Source organism: Rhynchophorus ferrugineus, unplaced genomic scaffold (assembly GCF_030347505.1).
Source record: "Rhynchophorus ferrugineus isolate W39M unplaced genomic scaffold, kcgeb_rfMv2 rfM10, whole genome shotgun sequence".
In the NCBI taxonomy this organism is placed as follows: domain Eukaryota; kingdom Metazoa; phylum Arthropoda; class Insecta; order Coleoptera; family Curculionidae; genus Rhynchophorus; species Rhynchophorus ferrugineus.
Genome location: NW_027472589.1, coordinates 28423064 through 28444969, shown reverse-complemented (window position 1 = coordinate 28444969; position 21906 = coordinate 28423064). Strand labels below are relative to the sequence as shown.

The 21906-nt window shown below is 33.4% G+C and overlaps 1 protein-coding gene across 1 annotated transcript; it reads left to right on the top strand.

Moving 5' to 3' along the window:
• Positions 1-3873: 3873 nt before the first annotated feature.
• LOC143203980 (pyrroline-5-carboxylate reductase 2) lies at positions 3874-20136 on the top strand. Its single transcript, XM_076416354.1, has 6 exons — positions 3874-4115; positions 16585-16655; positions 16723-16905; positions 16960-17172; positions 19654-19858; positions 19921-20136. The coding sequence occupies exons 1-6, from the start codon at positions 4034-4036 to the stop codon at positions 19995-19997; spliced, it is 831 nt and encodes a 276-aa protein (XP_076272469.1). The 5' UTR covers positions 3874-4033; the 3' UTR covers positions 19998-20136.
• The last annotated feature ends 1770 nt before the right edge of the window (positions 20137-21906 follow it).

Here is a 21906-nt window from a genome sequence, read left to right as displayed (position 1 = left end):
TGGACGAGGTTCGCCAGTTGCTATCCACTCATCGTTTTGATTCCGTAGTGAAATGGTGGATCCAAGTCTTATCCATTATGACATCGATGCAAATATTTCGGTTTGTTATGTTCAAACATGGCCAAACACTGCTCAGAGTCATCAACACGTTCTTGTTTTTGGTCAACAGTGGCAGCCATTTTGAACAGAACTTTCTTATAGTTAAATACACATGCAATATTAAACCAACACGTTCTTTTGATATCTTTACGATGTTAATGAAGTTGCGTGAGTTAACTAACTCACGCAACTTAGCTTTTCAATCATCCAAAACGATTTTGTGTATGTTTGATGTTTTCTGGTATTACGACCTGTTATACTGGTGTTATGCATCATCGGTGTCTCTACGACCACGTTTGAAGTCAGCAAACCAAAGTTTTATTGTTGTTTCTAATGGAGTGGAGTCCTTATAACACTGTTCAAGCCATTGTTTCGCTTGAACGGTATTTCTTCCCATCAAGAAGCAGTGTAAAATTAAAACACGAAATTGTTTTTGATCCATTGTTTTAAATAACAAAAGTAGTGTCACTTTTAGCACAATAATTCACAGACTTATAAGTAGATTATCATGAAATTTTAACATCTTTCTTTTGAAATTTAGTTCTAACTGAAAAAGGGTTCATTAAAGGTAACACCATCTATCCGTTAGGCCCAGGACTTTTCAGCCCATGTGTTATTTGTTAGGAAACACGTACATATTATGTATTTGCTTGTATTTTGATCATTTTTGTCCTTTCAAGGGACATTTATTGACAAAAAAATTGGTACCATATACATTAATCATCTCTTTACATCACCGAGCGTTGACTTATGAAAGGATAATTTTGTGTCTGTCACAATTTGTTCCATTGAGCATATGCAATAACAACTTCATTATGACTTGGCAGTTTGTAATACACTACCTCTATTTAATCTTACCATATGCGCAGCAATATTTTATGGGTGTGGATATGAATGTTGTTTTCGTTGATACCCCGCAATATTCAGCAATATATATCGCTGAACATAATACATGGAATCACCTAAAATAATTTAGCTATACTAGATATTTATATATCGTATTAATCGTAATTATATTTAAAAAAAATATCTAACTACTAATATTAAAGATTTATTAAATATAATTAAATAATTTTTTATAATGTTTAAGAAATATATTTATTTTTTTTTTCAAATATCGAAAATATCGATATATCGCTAAAAATTATCGCCCAAAAATAACTTCTATATATTTTCGATCATTGTACTTGACCCTCGTAGCAGAGATAAAAATTAGAAGACATAATCAGACTATATAAATAGAAAATATACTATAATTGCCAGAAGGGTGTGACTTAATCACGTAAAGTAGTGTGACTTTTTTATATCATTTTAATAATAGAAATATAAACACTAAACCTGTAATAACTCCCAAAATATCACCTTAATAAACTTCACCCATTTCCTGTTATTATCTCTAATTTAAGGTGCGTCTTTAAAAATGGGAATAGCATTGCCAGTGTGGGACTAGTAAAATTAACTGGATATAAGCAAATGTACCAATTAAATACTGTTTTATTTATCATTATAATTATTCATGGATACAAATATAGAACAAAACAGAAGAAAAAAATATCAAGGTAGTTTATATATGTATATATATATATATATATATATATATATATATATATATATATATATATATATATATATATTTTATTTTTGTTCTTCTGTTTTCTTCATTTTTCTTGTCAGATTTTTTTTGCACTCTTACCTAGAACAATCACAAAAGTACATTTACGACCATGCCCCAGCAATCACCTTGTCGCTTTTACCATTGGGCCAACCTAGCCGGCAATATTGATAAATCTGAAGAGTCTGGAATTTTAAAAGAAATGAAAAAAGTGATCTTCGTGTGCTGGCTGATTAAACGATATTTGGAAATAGCAAAAAGTTACAGGGTTCTAGAGAATATGCTGGATGTGGTAACAGTTCGTAGTATGATTTATATATTTTGCTATGGTAAATATACATTGTGCGCCCGGCATAGTCTTGATGCAATAACACTTTTTTCTTGATCTGAGAAAACCTATTATTTGGAAGGAATAAAAAAAGGAACAACTCTGAAGTAAATGCATAAATACCAGTTATATATTTTCTATTGAAAATACTGTTTTTTAAAAAATGATTTTGTTTTTAATTTTGACAGTAAACGATGCACTCGTTTTAATTACCATGTTTTATTTAAATACAATGCTTGGTTATAACAAATTGGTGAAAAGGCAAGGAAAATACTCGGTGAGACGAGACAATTTTTTAAATAAGTTAAAAGAAGGTTTTGTTAACAAATAAAACGTTTTTTCGCCGAAAAAAAAGTTCAGTCAAAAAATCCGTGATTCATCAAATTGCCCTCGTACATACACCAAGTTTCTATAAATATAAAGATCGAATTTTAGGATGTTACTATCAATAAAATGGGACACGACTTGAGTAAATATTTACAATAAAACTATAATTTATCAAGTGCGATGATGATTCATTCAAATAAAAATTAAACAAGGTGTATTCTAAAGTAAACAGGACTACTTAAAAATGAGAACATAGGCTTAGAAAGTTTACGGAATTCCTTTATTTTACTAGGGCTTTTAATACAATTATTTGCAAGTTTGTTAGATACATTGATGATGTATTTTGAATGTTGAATTCTGCGAAATCTGCAGGCAATTTGCACTCTCTGTAGGGGAGCTTATAGTTACCGCTATGGGGTATCGTACCACCAAGAAAATTTCCTAGGACCACCACTGATTTTGTACGAGACAAACCCTAAATAAACTTTTTAAAGAACCAAGTGTTCTTCGGACAGAATACAATTTATATATATACATATATATATATATATATATATATATATATATATATATATATATAGTATATTAAAAAAAATTGTACATACCTTATCAAGATTTTTAAGGTATTCTCTGCCGCAATTTGTAAATTCGTCTTAGAATCAGACAATATTTTCCTGACAACAACATTGCGACGTTTTGACGTCACAAATTTAGATGACGTATGTACAAAATAACTTTGAACAGACTATAATAGAGTTACTAAGTGGGGCATGAGGTACATAAGGCCTCATAAACTTGATCCCATTTTGTTGGTCTACAGAGTTAGTCATAATAGAATATAAACATGCATTGTATAGTATCTAGATTACTTTTCGTAGAAGATCCCCACAACTATATTCTATAGTATATATCGGTTTTAAAATTTCTTTATACAATAACACGTTGTATTATGTACAGATAATTCGTATTTTGTTTACATTTTGAAACGTAATTTTTAACTCATTTTCACATATACATAATTTATATTAAAGTGATTTAACATTAACAAGAATAAACTTTATTAAAATGTGGTTTATTTAAAATAAAAATTCCCAAAGATATTATAGCGCCATCTGTTACGCGAAATGTAAGACATGGCGCTTGCGACCTCTGTCGACGGGAAAGGGAAACATCGGTCGTCGCTACAGTTTCCTTTTTTAGTTTTGACAGTACGCTGTGTAGTTTTAAGTTTGATAATTTCCTAATTTGGAGTGCAGTTCAAATTTTCAATGATTTGAAAACCGTGAGATTTTTTCCCGCGATAAGAAGACGAAGTCGTCGTCTCCGGCGACCTTTGTATCAACGACCTGCCGCTGCCCGTCAATATTTGCCCGAAAAAAACAATCAAACCGCATAACAGAGTGGAAATTATCGGGATAAATACGCAATAGCGATCGATTATTACGGCCGCAACGCAAGAAACGCGCTTCGATAACATCCGAACGTTCGGTTCCGAAATATTTTTCGAAAGATTAATTTCAGTGTAAGAGCAGTCGAGATATGAATAGCGGATCTCCGGTTATCAGTGTAACCTCTGAGTTCGATCTGTTTATGTTGTTGTTGTATCACATCGTTTGGTCAGTGCAAAGGTCCTCTCCGGTTAAGGGAGCTTCAGTGTTCTGCGGAAAATGTCTGGGAAACTGCTCAGGATTGGATTCATCGGCGGCGGGAAGATGGCCCAGGCCATGGCCAAGGGCTTCATATCTGCCGGTGAGTAATTGTCGCCTTTGTTTCTTAATTAAACGGTTGTTTGGGTCAGTGGAAAAGTTCGGCGAATTAAGCTGATCGAAGAATAGAAAAACTGTTTTAAATAACATCAAATGGATTATTTTTCATTTTAAATAAACATCTACTGAGAGAAACTGGTATAACATATACTGATTCAAATATTTTCCAACATTTTCCATCTTTCTGGCAACATGGCGAGACCGTATCGACAGAACGATCTTGATTTGTCAGCGATCCACCATTGATCTATTTTCCCATTTCGAAATCGATCTGAATAAGTGGTAGTCAGAAGGTATTATGTTTTGTAACGTGTGACCGAACTTTGTGTCTGTTACTCTCTATTGCTGGTCTTATTTGCCACAAAACCTCGTTTAGTTTGTCCAGTTAACATCTGCAGTAACAGGTTTTAGAAACTCGTAATACACTAAACATTGCTGATCCCAACTTGTGCATAACAAGACTTGAATATTCTACTTTGGGTCGATGTAGATGGTTTTCCTGCGTTTTTCATTGTAATTCATTTTCATTGTTATACGCCACAGAAAACTCTTATTTTCTTATGGCAAGCAATGAAACATGTTTAGTAAATTCACATGGTAATAATTTTCCTAGCTCTTGAATCTTTCCTACTCTGTATAAATCTCTGCAAAACAGTTCATCCAGGTCATTATCATCATCATCATCAGCATATCAGTATCGCTAAAATAATTTGATCGAGTTCGATAGCAATTTCCTTCAAATCATACAATAAAAGCAATGAATATTGAACATTAATACAGGTTAGCTTATTTACTTTGGTGCTTCATTGATACTACATTGGCCAAAATACATTCAAGCTCCTAATACTTTGTATCCTTTAGTAATTTTCCCTGGATATAAGAAAGTTCTTAAATTTGATTTGGTGTTAATATCATCAGTTGGCATCAGTAACAGCAAAAGTCCGATAAGATTAAAGCAAGTGTGTAGGATGATTGTTGTATTATATTGTGAAGAGAATATGTTAACGGTGTCTAGTACTCAAAAATATTATTAGCTAACAGTACAGCCTGACTAAAAGAATCTTTAACATGTAACTATTTTTAGTCATAGTAGTGCTTATTTAATTATACAGATAACAAGATCAACCAAATGCCAATCAGTCTTTTTATGAACTATCTATAGTTTCCTTCCTTTATATCATTTTTAAAAAGCGAAAGCAGAAACTTAGCACTAATTTCCGACATAATTTCTTCATTTATGACTGTGAAATATAACCTTTGATGTCTTTAGGAACGTTTTATCGTAGGCCTCTATTTTCCATATGTTCTCATAAGATCTATATATACAAATATGTTTAATTGAATATTTTCCATGAAAACAGTAGATGATTAAACACTATTTTCTTGATGAAGAATAGAACTCTAATTAACACAAAGAAATATTTTTTATAATTATTGATATCAAATGTTGCGTCATCAAAAACCAATATAAGACAAACTCTGGTGTTGAAGGTATTATGAAATTTCGAAGTATCAGGTGGATATTTGATTAAACATTAACTTTTCATCATGTAAATGTTACCAATCACCAAGTAATATTAAATAATTATCTCGTAATTTTGAGAATAACATGTATATTACATAGAACAAAAATAAACACTGATAACTATAGTTATCTAAATTAAAATTATTAAATAATATTAATTTGTGTATTTGCATGAGCTGGTTTACTTGCGCTCTGATAATAAATATCATTTTAATATTATGTTGAGAAAAAATAATTTGAGTTTTACTAATAGATATGTTGCTATAGTGCGTTTGAAAGTTAATCCCTAGAACATTATACGCATAGAGGTAGCAGTATTCGTTTAATTGAGTAGTCGCAAATTTGAAAATAAAAACTGTATAAGGTAATTTTCGTTATATTTTGCTTATTTATTTCAAACATGCAACAGGGAATTTATATTTATTTATACCAGAAATTTCGATGATAAAGGAAGATGGAGCTTAGTGTTTGTGCATTACGAGCTGATCTGGCCTGTTTAAACCATTAAATTGACCCTCTGTGGGTCAACAGCTAAAGAAATTGAAACAAGTACTCCCTCCCATCACAACACACATCTCTGAAAGCAATTCGGATTGTTTCTAATTATGGTTTAACCAGAAAAGGTCATTGATCAAAATGACACTTACACTATCGATCAGAAGTTTCCAAACACTTTATTTTTAGTTCCAAAAATACTGCAAATAAACATGTTGGTGTTGGAGTTTAGTTTTTTTTTAGTTTTTTTCTAAATCAATTATTCCTTATTTTGGAAGAAAGACCGACACACGTATTTTATGACCACAAAGGTTACTACACCGCTAGTTGTTGATTGCTGTGAATTGGTTGTTTTAATCAAAGGCTTTATATCGATTATAGCCTAATATATATATTATAGCCTAATATTTTAAATATATGTTTCCAATTTAAAAAACTATTCGTTTACATTTAAAGTGAACTTTGACTAAATGTTAGTCTAAGATTTGTTTTATGGTCGTTTGTTTTTGATTAATTTATATATTAAAACTAGTAATACAATTAAAAATTACATTTAATCTGACTTAGTCTACTAACAAACAACTACAACTAAGAAATTTTCCTCTGAATCACTTAGTGTTCATTTGCAAGATCAAAAGGTTTTTCCGTTTGAGACGTCTAATGACATTATCCACATTTAGAAGGCTTTATGCTTCTGTGTTGACATGGTTCTGGGGTCTTTTTTGATGGGAATCGGCGGCAGATCGTCTGATAGTATCCCGTTAGCGTTCAATTCCATTATATGAAAAGTGGTCATTATTGGGAGTTAACAATGTTAATACTGTTCTCGATTTTATTAAGTCGCAGGTTTTGGTCTTGTAACATCTGCATCATTTGCCTTAGCATTTTGTAGAAAATTTTTGGCTGTTCTAGATGGGGATGAATTGGTAACAGATATAGTTATAGTGTTAAAATTGATGGAAAACTGAATTAAGAAGGTTATCTGAAGATACCCCAGGAAAATACCATTGCTTCTAATTATGTATTATTCATCTTTTGTTCATCTTCTTCACAATTTATTGGTTTTATGGTCGTTTGTTTAATTATCTTATAGCCTCCAAAATTTTGAATGATTATGTTTATCATAATATGAATAAATGCGGCAAAATAATCTAGCGATAAATAAATTAAAATAAAAAACCGTAAACTATAACCTACAAGCCAATCATCGTTGACGAAGGAAGGAAATACTCCCCTGCAATATTCCTGGACGTCTCACAACTTTTCACCGACACCTTTTGACTTTTGACAAAAATGAGCAAATTGCTACCGCGGAATTATTGTCGACAGCTGAAATCATATATTTTCGAAAGAAAATTTAGAGTTTCGCATGAAGGGGCACACTTAAACCTATTTCGGTTGAAGTTCCACCGGATAGTGTCTTGGGACAACTCCTGTCTCTACTCTATTCTGATGATATCTCAACAACAAAACAAATAGTACTTGAAAGATTTGCTGGGTGACCCAGTTTCCATGGCAAAAGTTGTATCTCTGTCTAAGGCTGTAGAAAAAGTACAAATAATAATCGACAAGATCTACAAATGGGCTAGAGGTTGGGAAATACAGCTTAATAGCTTCAAATCCGTCTGTAAAGAAATGTTAATTTTGCTTTATATGTTAAATAAAAAGCAGAGCAGATTAGACTCAGAGTCAAGCAACTGTACTTAAATACTTTCAACCTGACCTAAAATTGGTTGAGATTGGTATCATAAAGTAAATTTGGACCTATGGGGTGCAAATATGGGTTTGCACTAAAACATTAAACCAACTAGTAATCCAACGCACCCAAAACAAAATCCCACAACTATCCCCCATTGCACGATGACCTCGAGATCAAATGGATATACCAAGTGTATAATATATACCATATGTATAAGTGCTCCAAGATTTTGCCTTAATTCATGAAATAATGTTGCTAAATCACAGCAAGGCGGAAGCAATAGAGCTACTGGACAACACGCAAGTAATTAAAAATTGAAGCGAACCAAATCACATAAACTTGTTTAGTGTATAAGTGTATTCTTAACTTTATCTTAAGTAGTTTAGTTAGTTCAGTTCCAACCTTCGTAGGGTGAAGACGTATTTTCAATACGGTCCAAGCTATAAAAAGATACCTTTCTTTAAAAAAACCCAGTATTTTATTACGGTTATTTAATTGAGTGTTAAAAACGCATAACAGACGCGGCTATCCGTCTCTCAGTGGACCTAAAGTGTAGTGAATACGTGTTTACGTGACCAGACAAAAGGACTGCATCTCATTTTTATTAGTGTTTAAAATTATTTCATCTTATTTTACAACAGTCCTTTTGAAATTCATTTATAGTATTTATAGTAAAAAACTAGTGCTAAAATAACGTAAGTGGAAAATGAAGTGCGTGAAATAAACAATGTATTTATTTTATTTTTTTTATCCTCTGGAAGTAAATTAAATAAAATATTAAAAATTAAAAAATGGCAAACCATAGTGATTCAACCAAATCACCTGCACACTTTGATATAAGATTAGAACAAACAGCAATAACGCAAACTTCACCATCAGAATGGACTACAGTCATTAACAAAAAACGATTGAGAAGTCCAGAAGAAGAAATCGCGAGGAAACAAACAAGAATCAGTGACTATTGGTTGCAGAAACCGATAGAGACAAAAAACAGTTTTAGCAACCTGTCGGAAGAAATTGAAGAGAACATACAACCAAGCCCTGAAAAAGTTGTTCCCAAACCACCACCAATAACAGTCTATAAGGTAGGAATAATAAAAAACATCCATGACTTATTGAAAACCATTACTACGAACTACACAATTAAAACAGTGAGCTATGAAACAATTAAAATCCAATTGTTCGAAGCGGATCACTTTAAAGTTCTTATAAAAGAATTAGATGAAAGAAACACCCAATACCATACATTCAGGCCAAAATCCGAGAGAACATTTAAATTCGTATTAAAAGGATTACATCACGGGACGGACTTTAACACCATCAAGGTAGCACTAGCAGAAAAAGGCCACGAGGTCGTAAATATTCACAATATACGACATCACACGACAAAAAAACCTCTGCCTATGTTTTATATAGACATAAAACCTAATGGAAATAATAAGGCGGTGTATGAAATCACCAAATTGGAAAATAATATTATTAAATGCGAACCACCACATATAAAGAGAATTATACCACAATGCACAAGGTGTCAAGCGCACGGGCACACAAAGACTTACTGTCGCAAATCATATAGATGCGTAAAATGTGCAGGAGAACATAAGACAGGAGATTGTACTCGTAAAGTTCGCGATGAAAAAGTGAAATGTGTTAACTGTAATGGAAATCATCCAGCGAACTACAAGGGTTGCGCAGTTCACAAGCAACTACAGCAGAAACTCTATCCTGCCTTAAGGGAAAAAAGGCATCAACAAAAACAATCCACTACTACCAATCTACCACTACCCACCAGAACAAGTCAACCAGACATAACTTATGCCCAAATAGTTGAAAATGGTTCAGCACAAAAACGAGAGACAATATCTCAACCTACTGAAACTAGCAACATCTCAAGATTAGAAAATATGATGGCCAAACTAATGGATCAAATGAGTACGATGCTTGGTCTACTCACAACCGTCGTAAGCAAACTTGCCTAATGCCTGAAACCAATAGCTACAAAATCGCCGTCTGGAATGCCAATGGGCTCCAACAACACGCCAGGGAACTAAAAATGTTCGTAAATGAACAAAATATTGACGTTATGATGGTTTCCGAAACACACTTTACGGACAAGAATTATCTGAAAGTTCCTAAATATAAGCTTTATCATACAAATCACCCTGATGATAAAGCACATGGAGGTACAGCCATAATAATTCGAGATGATATAAAGCATTTCGAAAAAGAAAAATTCCGCAAAGACTACCTGCAAGCCACCAGTATAACCATAGAGGAAGCCCATGGACCATTAACAATTTCTGCGATTTATTGCCCACCCAAACATAACAACAAGGCAGAACAATTTCAAGAATTCTTCAGTACGCTAGGTAATAGATTTATAGCAGGAGGAGATTATAATGCAAAACATTTAATGTGGGGTTCAAGAATAATAACCTCAAAAGGTAGAGAACTGCTTAAAGCCATAAGGAAAGATAACTTACAACATATCTCTACTGGTGAACCAACATATTGGCCTTCAGACAGAAATAAAAAACCAGATACAATAGATTTCTGTATTACAAAAAATATTGATCCAAAAAAGTGTCAGGCAGAATCATGCTTCGACCTGTCTTCTGATCATTCACCAATAATAGTAACAATTTCTTCAAAAATTACCATCAAAGATAAACCCCCTTCTCTGTGCAATAATAGAACTAACTGGCCCTCATTTAGAGAAAACTTAGACCAAAATATCTCTCTAAATTTACCGTTACAAACTGAAATGGATATAGAAATAGCAGCAATAAATCTTACAAAAAATATACAGGAGGCAGCATATTCCGCGACTCCCAACAGTGAAACATTTCCAAGAAAAAATACACAGATATCATGTACAATACAGAAAAAGATAGCAGAAAAAAGAAAGTTACGACGAAATTGGCAACAGCAAAGGACTGAAGAGAATAAAAGAAAATTTAATAGGGCCATAAAAGAGCTGAGAGATCTAATCCAAATGGAACAGAACCAAGGCATTCAAGAATACCTAGAAAACTTGACATCAACTGAGGCTACAGACTATTCGTTGTGGAAAGCAACAAAAAAGCTTAGGAGATCCCAGCAGCATAACCCACCTATTAAAACAAGCGAAAATAATTGGGCGAGAAGCAATAAAGAGAAGGCCGACATTTTCTCAAAACACTTAAAAAATGTTTTTAAACCTTTCCAGTCTCAGCTACATAAAGATGACGAAAATAAAATTACTAGCTTTCTAGATTCGCCATTTCAAATGGATTTACCGCACGAGAAATTAACGGTCAAAAAAGTTAAACATACAATAATGAGAGAGATTAATATTAAAAAAGCTCCTGGTTATGACTTAATTACTGGCAAAATTTTAAAAGAACTATCAGAAAAGGCTATAAAACTATTAACATATATATTTAATGCTATGCTACGAATTAATTACTTCCCTACTATCTGGAAAGTAGCTAAAATATTAATGATACTTAAACCAGGAAAAATACCAGAAGATGTGACCTCCTACCGACCTATAAGTTTATTACCAATAATCTCGAAAGTTTTCGAGAAATTATACATAAAAAAACTAAACTATATAATAGAAAAAAGAAAAATTATTCCATAACATCAGTTTGGCTTTCGCAATAAGCATGAGAACAAGTGCATAGACTTGTAAACCAAATAAACGCTGACCTAAATGCCAAAAGATATTGTTCGGCTGCTTTCCTAGACATATCTCAGGCTTTTGACAAAGTATGGCATACGGGCTTGCAGGTTAAACTAAAGAAACTTCTCCCTCATCCGGACTATCAGCTACTAAAATCTTATCTCACTGACAGACATTTTATTGTAAATCAAGGCGATGAATATACCGAACTAAATCCCATTTATTCAGGAGTTCCGCAAGGTAGTGTACTGGGTCCAGTATTGTATCTTCTGTATACGGCTGATCTGCCCACCACAAAAATAACTACTGTGGCAACATATGCAGATGATACAGCAATCTTAGCATCCCATGAAGACCCAGTCACAGCATCAATAAACCTACAAACCCACCTGGAGCAAATACAATTATGGTTGAAGACATGGCGCATTAAAGCCAATGAATCAAAATCCACGCATATAACGTTTACCCTGCGTAGAAGAACATGTCCACCAGTAAATATCAATCATCGTCAACTCCCCCAAGCAGAGCATGTTAAATATCTTGGTATGCATTTAGATCGACGCCTAACCTGGAAGAAGCACATACTCTCTAAACGGAAACAACTAGGACTAAAATTATATCAAATGTATTGGCTCATTGGGCGCAAATCCAAGTTATCATTAGATAACAAGGTATTGCTGTATGAGTCTATACTCAAGCCCATTTGGACATATGGAATTCAACTATGGGGTACCGCTAGCAAATCTAATATATCCATCATTCAACGGTTCCAAAATAAGGTGTTGCGTGCCATTGTTGATGCTCCGTACTATATTTCAAATAAAGTGATACAACGCGATATTCCTCTAGAACCTATAACGAGTGTAATCCAACGTGTTTGTGTGAAGTACTTCGAAAGAGTGTCAGTGCATCCCAATGTACTCGCTAATCAGCTAAATATGCGACGTGATAGTGAAGTGCGTAGACTAAAACGTTTAACACCACCTGATCTGATTACTGGACATATGTAGAGTTTAGAATAAGCATTAGAATAAGACTAATTAATTAAGATAATATTTTATACAGAAGATTGCTTAATGAAGTGATTTTCTACATGCCATGTATATATAATATAAACAGAAGAAATACTTATTGCCAATAGGGCAGATTGTGGACTCACGAAGAGTAATAAAAAAAAAAAAAAAAAAAGTAGTTTAGTTTTATCTTAAGTTGGGAACTACATACTGATGTATTCATCCCGTACTCGCCTTGTTTGAACGGTAATAATAAATTAATTTGTAAATTAAGATTGTATTAAGCATATCTAATGCAAGATGTATTTTTAAACAATAATATGAATAAATTCACTTTGAATAACGTGAACAATCGAAAATATCAAATTTCGCTTATCTTATTCGATGAGTAGACTGTTTTCTACCGTTTACTACGTAAAATTGACTTCAGAGTCATATCTACAAGCAATCATTATGTTATTATCGATAAAAAAAAGTAATAAACTTATCGATTGGACCCATTGTCATAATCTTAAAAGGTTTCTATAGATTACAAATCGAGCCAGCGTAAATCTGACGAGTGAGTTCGTTTACTGGCCGCAACGTTTCGACGTTACGATGTGGGCGTTATCTAAAAGGAAACACGTTTATGTAAACGTTGTCCGATCATTCATCTTTGAGTGGTCGCGATTGTGTCGTGGAAATTTTTCAGAAATCCAAAATTATATCTAAAACGAAATCGTTCGAGTGGCATACTCGATCAAGAGTTAAAACGAAAAGAATTATATATAAGTATATTATTGTTTTGAGGTAATTTTTTGTTATATTGGGAGAGAGGAGGGGAATTCCTCGTAAGAGCTGCATGTTAACAGTTTGAAACGTTTTGGGACCTATTCCATAGGTCTGTAACAAAAAAGGTCTTTGAGTATTTTTATTTAAACCAACTGAATTCAACTTCAACAACTGAAACAATTCCAAGACGTCAGAAAACATTTAACACACAAACGGTCATCGATCAAAATGACACATACATTATATTTTTAGTTACAAAAATACTGCAGTAAATCTTCAAATAAACATGTTGATTTGGGAGTTTTTTACGACCGTGCTTATAACAATAACAAAATTGCTAGTTTTTTTAAATGAATTAATCTTTATTTTGAAAAAAAGACCGACACAGGCGTTTTTACCACAAACGTTACTACACCGCTACTTGTTGATTACTAAAAATTGGTAGGTTTACTCAATGACTACATTTTAGTCTAAGGTTTGAGTGCAATAAATCATAACAAAGATACAGCAGAATGGCGTCTTTTCAGAGATAGAAGGCTTAAAAATCAGTTCTGCTTTACAATGGTGCAGTGTGCGTTATCATTCCGTAGACCATAAAGAAACCTACAAGAACTTGGAATTGGTTCTTCGCAAATTAAAATATGAGGATAATGGTTTGCAAGTCTGCTGCGATTTGAAAATGTAGTGCTTTGTGCCTTATAGCTCGAACAACAAGCTAGGTTTCCCAAATTCCCTTGCTTTTTATATCTATAGGATAGAACAGACTGAACTAATCAAGTTGGTGAAAAAACGTCCTCCAAGAAACATTGGTACTTGCACTCAAAGTTGTTTTACCACGGCTGTACATGAAGTTGGGATTCCCAGGAATTCCCATTCCGCAAAAGCAAAGGTGAAGGAAGATGTTCTCATCGAACCAGATATTAGGCGGCTTATGACTGACCCACAATTCATGACGATCTTGACGGATTCTCAGAAAAAAGGATGGTCTGCTTTTAAGAAGGCCATAGATACATTTTTAGATAACCATAAAGATCCAACTATAAACAGAATGCTAAAAGTATCGTAAGCTTTAGGTTGTCTAATAACTTTAACAGTACATTTTTTTCACACCCATCTCTACTACTTTCTGGAAGATTTGGGCGATGTGACTGAAGAACAAGGTGGACGATTTCACCAGGATATTGAAGAGATCGAGGAAAAATACCAACGAAAATTGAATTTGTCAATGATATCAGACTGTTGTTGGACACTCCAGATTCTAGAGAGAACTTCTAGATGTGTCGTTAATATTTTGTAAATAAAATAATATTTTCCTTGTCAGTCATATAAGTCCTTGTCATCGGCAGACAAATCACCACTTTTATATCGTTAATACACACTGAATAAATCAATAATACTTAATAGAAAGCTATTATTTTATGTAGATTGCCTAACAGTTGTTTACATTAATATTCCACATTTCTACCAATACATGTCGATCAAAATACATGTAAGCAATTAATATGTAATACTTTGTTTTTAGTTTTGTTCATTATCTTAATTATTTTTTAATACTTGTTTTTGTTTGTCAAAATAGATGCTGTTTTGATATATGAGATAATTGTTGAGCTATACAAAAAGAAAGGGCCTTTCTATAAAGAATTAGTCAATTCTGTGCTATTTTATACATATATCTATCTACCGAGCTTTTGCAGGTGGTATAATAATAAAAATTAATAGGCCACAATAGCTACAGAAAGTCTTAAACAGTTCCAGTCTTATAATATTCCATTGATACTAAAAGAATGTGCAATGATACTGAATGAAAGCGATGATAATAGGGGAGGTACAAGCAAAGCAATAAATAGAACCAGTAAATGCATTTATGTAAACAATGAAAGTATGGAGAAGGAAATGAATACCAGAAGATAAAAAATGAAATATGAGGCAAAACTAAAATAGAAGTGTACAAAGCAATTTAGAGACTAAGCCTAACTTTCAGTTCCGAGACCTGGATATTGTCAAAGACAGATAAAAGTAAGATACAAGCAGGAGAAATGATATATCTCCGAAAACTCTGGCGTTTAACAAATATTGACAGGATAAGACATAAGAGGATAAGAACTACCTCAATATTAGATCAGTGTGGCACATAGAAAGGAGAGAACTCAAGATAGGTAAAAAGTATATAGGAAGGAAAGATGGAGAAGACAAAAATCAGAGGATGGCCTAAGCGAACTTAGGGTGACTATATCTGACAAATACTTCAGAAGATAGGAAAAACAGCGCCCAAAGCAAGAAGACTGAACAGAGACAGAAAAATATGGAAATTGTACGTGGAAAAAGAGGATATAGACAATAAAACATAATAAACCTACACTACTAAGTGGTACTTCTAAGAATCAATGTTTATATTATCGTGGATTGTCCTTATTTTTAGAATTCATAATATTTTCTATTTAAATGTTAAGAACGTGGATTACTCCATAGCACACTTCATTTCAAAACATATCAGAGCACGTAAAATAAATTTGAACATTCTGGAGATTGCACTTAAGATAACGTTGAAGAGTTATCTTTTATCCCAAAATATTCAATTCCAATCAGTTGAAATATCTTGAGAAAATGGAAATACGTAGAATTTGTGTCGTATTTGCAATATTTCGAATACCAAAGTAACGAAACGTTTAAAATAGAAATTATTTGTTTACTCGAAAACTATTTTATTTTAACGGAATTAAGTGGCCACTTATTGTCTCCACTGTAAGATTGATACTTCTTCCGACTAATTATCTTTAATTTATCTTTGATGATCTTCTGGTCTTCTTATGGATTGGTCTCCCAAGTTTTGTTGTAAACAAATGCCAGTAGTCTACCGATTGTACTAGTTTTAAGCTAAAACTTAATTTTTTTGAATTTGTTGCGATTCTGGCGATCTAAGTCTAATCTAAGATGAACCAAACCTTTAACTGTAAACACTTCACTCACCCTATCTCATAACTAGACGCAAACACATTTTTTTATAATCCAGAATTTTTTAAGATGTTATATTTATAAGATTTTATACAAAAAATATAAGATATTTCTTAAACATTATAAAAAAACCTTTTAATTATGTTTAATAAACCTTTAAAATTGGTACTTGAGATTGGTATTTGAAACAACGATAATCTAAATGTACATTGTTGGGGAATATGACTTCTGCCTCCTCTAAGTTATATTTTATTAGGATTATCGTTATATATCAATTTTAATTTTTTACCAGAACGAATTTTCAATTCCTTAAAATCCTATTTTTTTCAGGCCTGGCTAAAGGTGAAACCATCATCGGCAGTTGTCATCCCTCTGATCTAGCTAGTCTTCAAGCATTCAAGGTAAGTCCTTCGCCATCATCATCACGAAAGATTTTCAAGCACTATCGGCGATTGGCTTCTGTTCTAGGACCTCGGTGCGGAATCTATAACGGAAAATATTCCAGTGGTGGAGAAATCCGAGGTGGTCATTGTGTCGGTGAAGCCTCATATCGTCCCCATCGCTCTGGGTGACCTGAAGAACTCTGGCATCGACGCTGGGAAGCTGTTCCTCTCGGTTGCTATGGGCGTGACCACATGTCAGCTAGAACAAGTGAGTTACTAACTCGATTACTAACTGGTATATCTTGATGAACGCATGTTCTAGTTACTGCCAAAAGAAGCCAGAGTCATAAGGGTGATGCCCAACACTCCAGCACTGGTGCAAAGCGGAGCTTCGGTATTCGTCAAGGGTACCGCGGCTACAGACAATGACGCCAACATCACCAGGAAACTGTTGCAAAGCATCGGGACCTGCGAGGAAGTGATGGAGCCTTGGATGGATGCGGTCACCGCTTTGAGCGGTTCTGGACCAGCTTACGTGAGTATTTCTTCAGGAAATTGTTTCTAAATCATTTTAAACTTCTACTAGAGTTTCATGACAAACATGCCATTTGCAACGATTAAATTATAAGTAGACATTTTGTGTATTTACAATGCAAGTTCTATGAATTGCTCTGATATCTTATCAAAGTAAAGAGTACAAAGATTATAACACGGTGTACTTTAGTTAAGCACTTGCAAATAATTTAGAATAAAAGGTCATAGTTTATGATATAGCCTGTTTTTAATCGGTTTTATAGGAATTAATAGTTGTTGCAACTTTTAATTCGTCTTCCTGAAGGTTCGCAAATGTCTTTGTTAAAATTGTTCCAGTTCCAACAGTTTTGTTGGAGGACTGTCATTATGTCATTACCACGTTTTATTATTAAACTAGCGACCCGCCCCGGCTTCGCACGGGTGCAATGCTGATACTAAATTAAATACACTACAGAAAAAATATGAACGTTGTATATAAAAACATAGCGGCCCGCTCCGACTTTGCACGGGCATAAAATATATATGCCTATGTCACCCAATGAAAACATGATTAAAATCGATCCAGTATTTTTGGTTCATCCATTACTGCCCTTGGCCTGCACGCATTAAATTTGGAGTAAAACAATTCCTCTTCCCCTATACTTACTATGAAGATTTCCTGCTATCTTTGGAATATCTAAATTCATACAATTTTTATTACATTACACATTTTTAAACGCAAATTTTAAATTTGTAATATCTCCGAAAATATTTGTTTAATTTACATGCTGTAAGGAACCATATTGATCTATATTAATTGCACACTGCACAATTGCCATCCATTTGAACGTTGTTTCCTCCCATCTGTTTTTTTCTCTCACAAAAGTATCATTTCATTATTTTAAATAACAATGTATTCATCCATTATTGCAGTTTTTATCTGGGTACTATTAGTTTGTGTATTGTATTTTTTATGATAAACATTAATTGCACTTCATTATCCTTCTATGTTGTGTCTGATTGTCTTACTCTCACCTCATCTCACTTCTCCAACATTATTTATAAATATACATTGTTTTGACATAAAAGGAAATATTCAAGCAATTAATATACCACCTCAAGACATGCGAGCTCTCCTCTGGCAAATCTTAAACTTGATATTATTATAACTATTTTCGGTGGCCCATTATTTTGACGATAAGGGAGACAATAATTAATAATTAATAACGTGGACAGGCTGTAGTGGTTCAGGATGGGTGTGGAAGAAAATGTTAACTTACATGTTCCATTGAAAATAACTATCTGTTTTGATCTGTTTACAAAAAGCAACATGGAATAATATCCCAACACTAGGAAGCAAACCAGCAGGGATAAACTACTGAAGATAAATTCTAGAACACTTGCCAACAAGGCGTAAAGCAAGAAAAGTGGGCAAAAATAGAGCACCAGCCCTTAAAGCTAATAAATAATCTGGGCCAATAAGTCAAACAGAAATTTGGAAGTCCGAAAAATAAAATGCTTTCTGAATATTTTATAGTATTCTCTTTTAAGGACGGTTAAGAAATGAAAACTATCAAAATACCGAAACTCGCTGATCCGTGAGTGTGCAAAAAGGTAGCAAGAACGCAGAATTATTTGCTGAGTACTTATCATATAGGTTCGAATCCTGCTGGGGCATGGTCGTAAATTTATGTTTGTGATTGTCCTTGGGCGAGAGTGTAAAATCCGACAAGGAAAATGATCCCATTCACGCCAGTAACCAGGCTGGGTAAGACCGGATGTCTTCTGTGATGATTTCTAAAGTTGGTCACACGCCAGTCGGTAGGCTTAATGTTGAGAACCGTGGTTCGGAGCCCACGTTAAACTTTACACCCAGTCCAGATAAACCCATAGTGGGTAAAAGGAGACTTTAAAATATATATATAAAAAAAAAGTTCAAAGAAAATAGTAAAAACAAACACGAGCAAAACAAAATGTGGTGGTTGCCTGATTGATAATTCGAATTATCACTCCACATTAACCTGTTACTATACAAGCAAATCTTGGAGCCAATTTGGGTCTACAGTGTGCAATTATGGGCTTGCACAAACAAATCTAATGTTAACATGATCCAAACATACCAAAACAAAGAATAACTTTAAATAATTCAACATAATTTTAAACTAAAATCAATTAGTTATGTTTTTGTAAGTAGTACAGAAGAAAACCTGTAGTAATACCATGTGTTTTTTGCGTTTGTCTTGCTAAGCCCTATTCTAAATAAGATCAAGTCCTGTATTACTGAATGCTTGGTTGTCTATAATGATGGAAAGACATACTATTTTTGATCAATTACTTAATCTTTTTTACTTTTGTTTTGTAATACGAATTGAAGAAACGTGGATTAGTAATCCACGCATCTCATATTATTGTTTTAAATGTTTGATGCAAGGTTCGAAAACTTTGTTGCTTCAATCGTAACACGAATCCTTTTTCCGCATCCATTAATACTTTTAACTTTTAGGTTTATATATTCATCGAAGCCTTAGCTGATGGAGGAGTCAAAATGGGCCTACCCCGCGATTTGGCCTACAGACTAGCCGCCCAGACGGTCATGGGAGCGGGAAAGATGGTGAGGGACACCAAACAACATCCGGGCGTGTTGAAGGACGACGTGACGTCACCTGGTGGTTCCACCGCCACCGGTTTACACTTTTTGGAGGAGAGAGGTACCGTCTGATGTTCTTGTAATTGGTTGGGAGACGTCAGGACTTGTTTTTTTTCGTTTCAGGACTCAGGAGCGCAGTCATCGGAGCAATAGAAGCGGCGACGGAGAGATGCAAGGAGGTCGCCAAGACCGGTCACTGATCACCGACTGTGTAAATATCTCACTTGTTTAGTATTTTTTTAACGATCATGAAAATATATTTTTGTATGTTTTTTTTATATATACATATACAATGTAAAATTTCGATGTAGATTTTTGTAATATAGACGTTTTTTACTATGTCGTTGATTTAGCGAAAACTTTGCACACCACGACAACACCGCATTTCCTGTTGAAAATCTCCAATGTAAACCAGTTGGTATAGACCGCCCAACAATATAGGTGCCCGTATTTGTGTACATAGAGGCAATATTTGCCAGTTCGCCGTTTTTATTATTTTTTAAATTACTTCTAAATAACAGCAAAAACTTATGCATTGATACTTAGTTTATTATTTCCTATCTCTTTTCCATTTTTCCCTTTTCCAGGCTATACGTTTGTTAGTCCCTTCATATTTTCCTTTTTATTATTTTAGCTTCCCACATCAGTTCACATATCAATTTCTCCCAAATGGCACCACCAACTCACAATGCAAGGCAAAGAACACTTTTGTACATAAACCCGAAGCATCGATTCCTGACTAGATATTCCTCTACTTGTTTTCCCCTAGTTCTCTGGCTACTGGTAAGTTACTGGTATATTCTTCCTAATTCATTTAATTTAATTTTCAATATATCCTTTCAATTTAACCACCAACACAAATGAGTGAACAATTAACTTAACACTCATAAATTGACTGAGAATTGACAAAATAAATAATGGAAAAAATTTACTATGCATTGTAAATAACGTATTACTTTTAGGGAAAAATATCGAAAAGGAATTATCAACGTACCTGGTATATACATTGCAAGAAAATCTTTTTTTGTCTTGCAACAGTATTTGACAATTGTTATTAATTTGATAACAATTGAAATTGTTATCAAAATATCGATTTTAAAATAATTCTAATGATAATAGTAGGAGCCATTCAGTGCCTTTGGACTGGATCAGCCTTTATCCAGTTCCACTTCTTATTCTTTGTTTCTCTGGTGTCGTCAATATTCACCAATTTCGTTGTTCTCTTGTTTTTTTTTATTCAATCTTATAATTTTTCGTAGTTTTCTATTAAAAATATATACTATTAATTTTCTCTCGATTTTTTACTCTATTCTATCTTTTTAGTTTTAGTGTGACTCTGTGACCATTTTTGTTGGTGTTCCTAAATTATTTTGCTGCCTCTTTATTTATCTTCTACTTGTACTTTCCCATCTATTTTATAACGTTCCTGAATTTCTCCCTTCTATTTTACCATCTCTATTAGATTTTATATTAATTTTTGATGTTTCTTTTGTTTCTTTGTGTATTTCTTAATTTTTATCAGAGCAGCTTTCAGATTTCTCTTATTTTTTAGTATTTCTACTGTTTCTATTCTTTTAGCAAAGATTACCGTCATTCCTCTTTCCTTTGCTGCCGTGATGTTTTCCATTCTTTACCAAATCTATTTTACTATTTTCATGATTTTGCTATATAATAATTCTGTTTTCCATCTCTTGTTCCTCTACTCCAAATATTATCAAGGTTTCTCACTGTATAACCACCTTCACCATTTCTGATAATACTGACCTGTGGAATTATTGTTTTTATGATTTATTTAGTAAACACTGGATGCACAAATGCGATATAATTTCCAGATATTTTTCAGTTTTTTCAATATTTTTTACAACATTGTTTGGGCATTCGTCTTTTGTTTCTTCTTTTAATATTAACCGTTCCCAAAATTCCCAGTGATTCCTGTTCTGTGTGTTACCCTATGCAGAAGGCGCCATATATATTTTTATTTGTGTATATTTAGACTCAATGATTTGATAATGTAGGGGTTAGAACCGTTAGATCTTTAAATTCATTACGAAGAAGTCACAAGCCCGAGTCTACATGGAACCTTTTAGTAATAATGTAAAATATAATAAG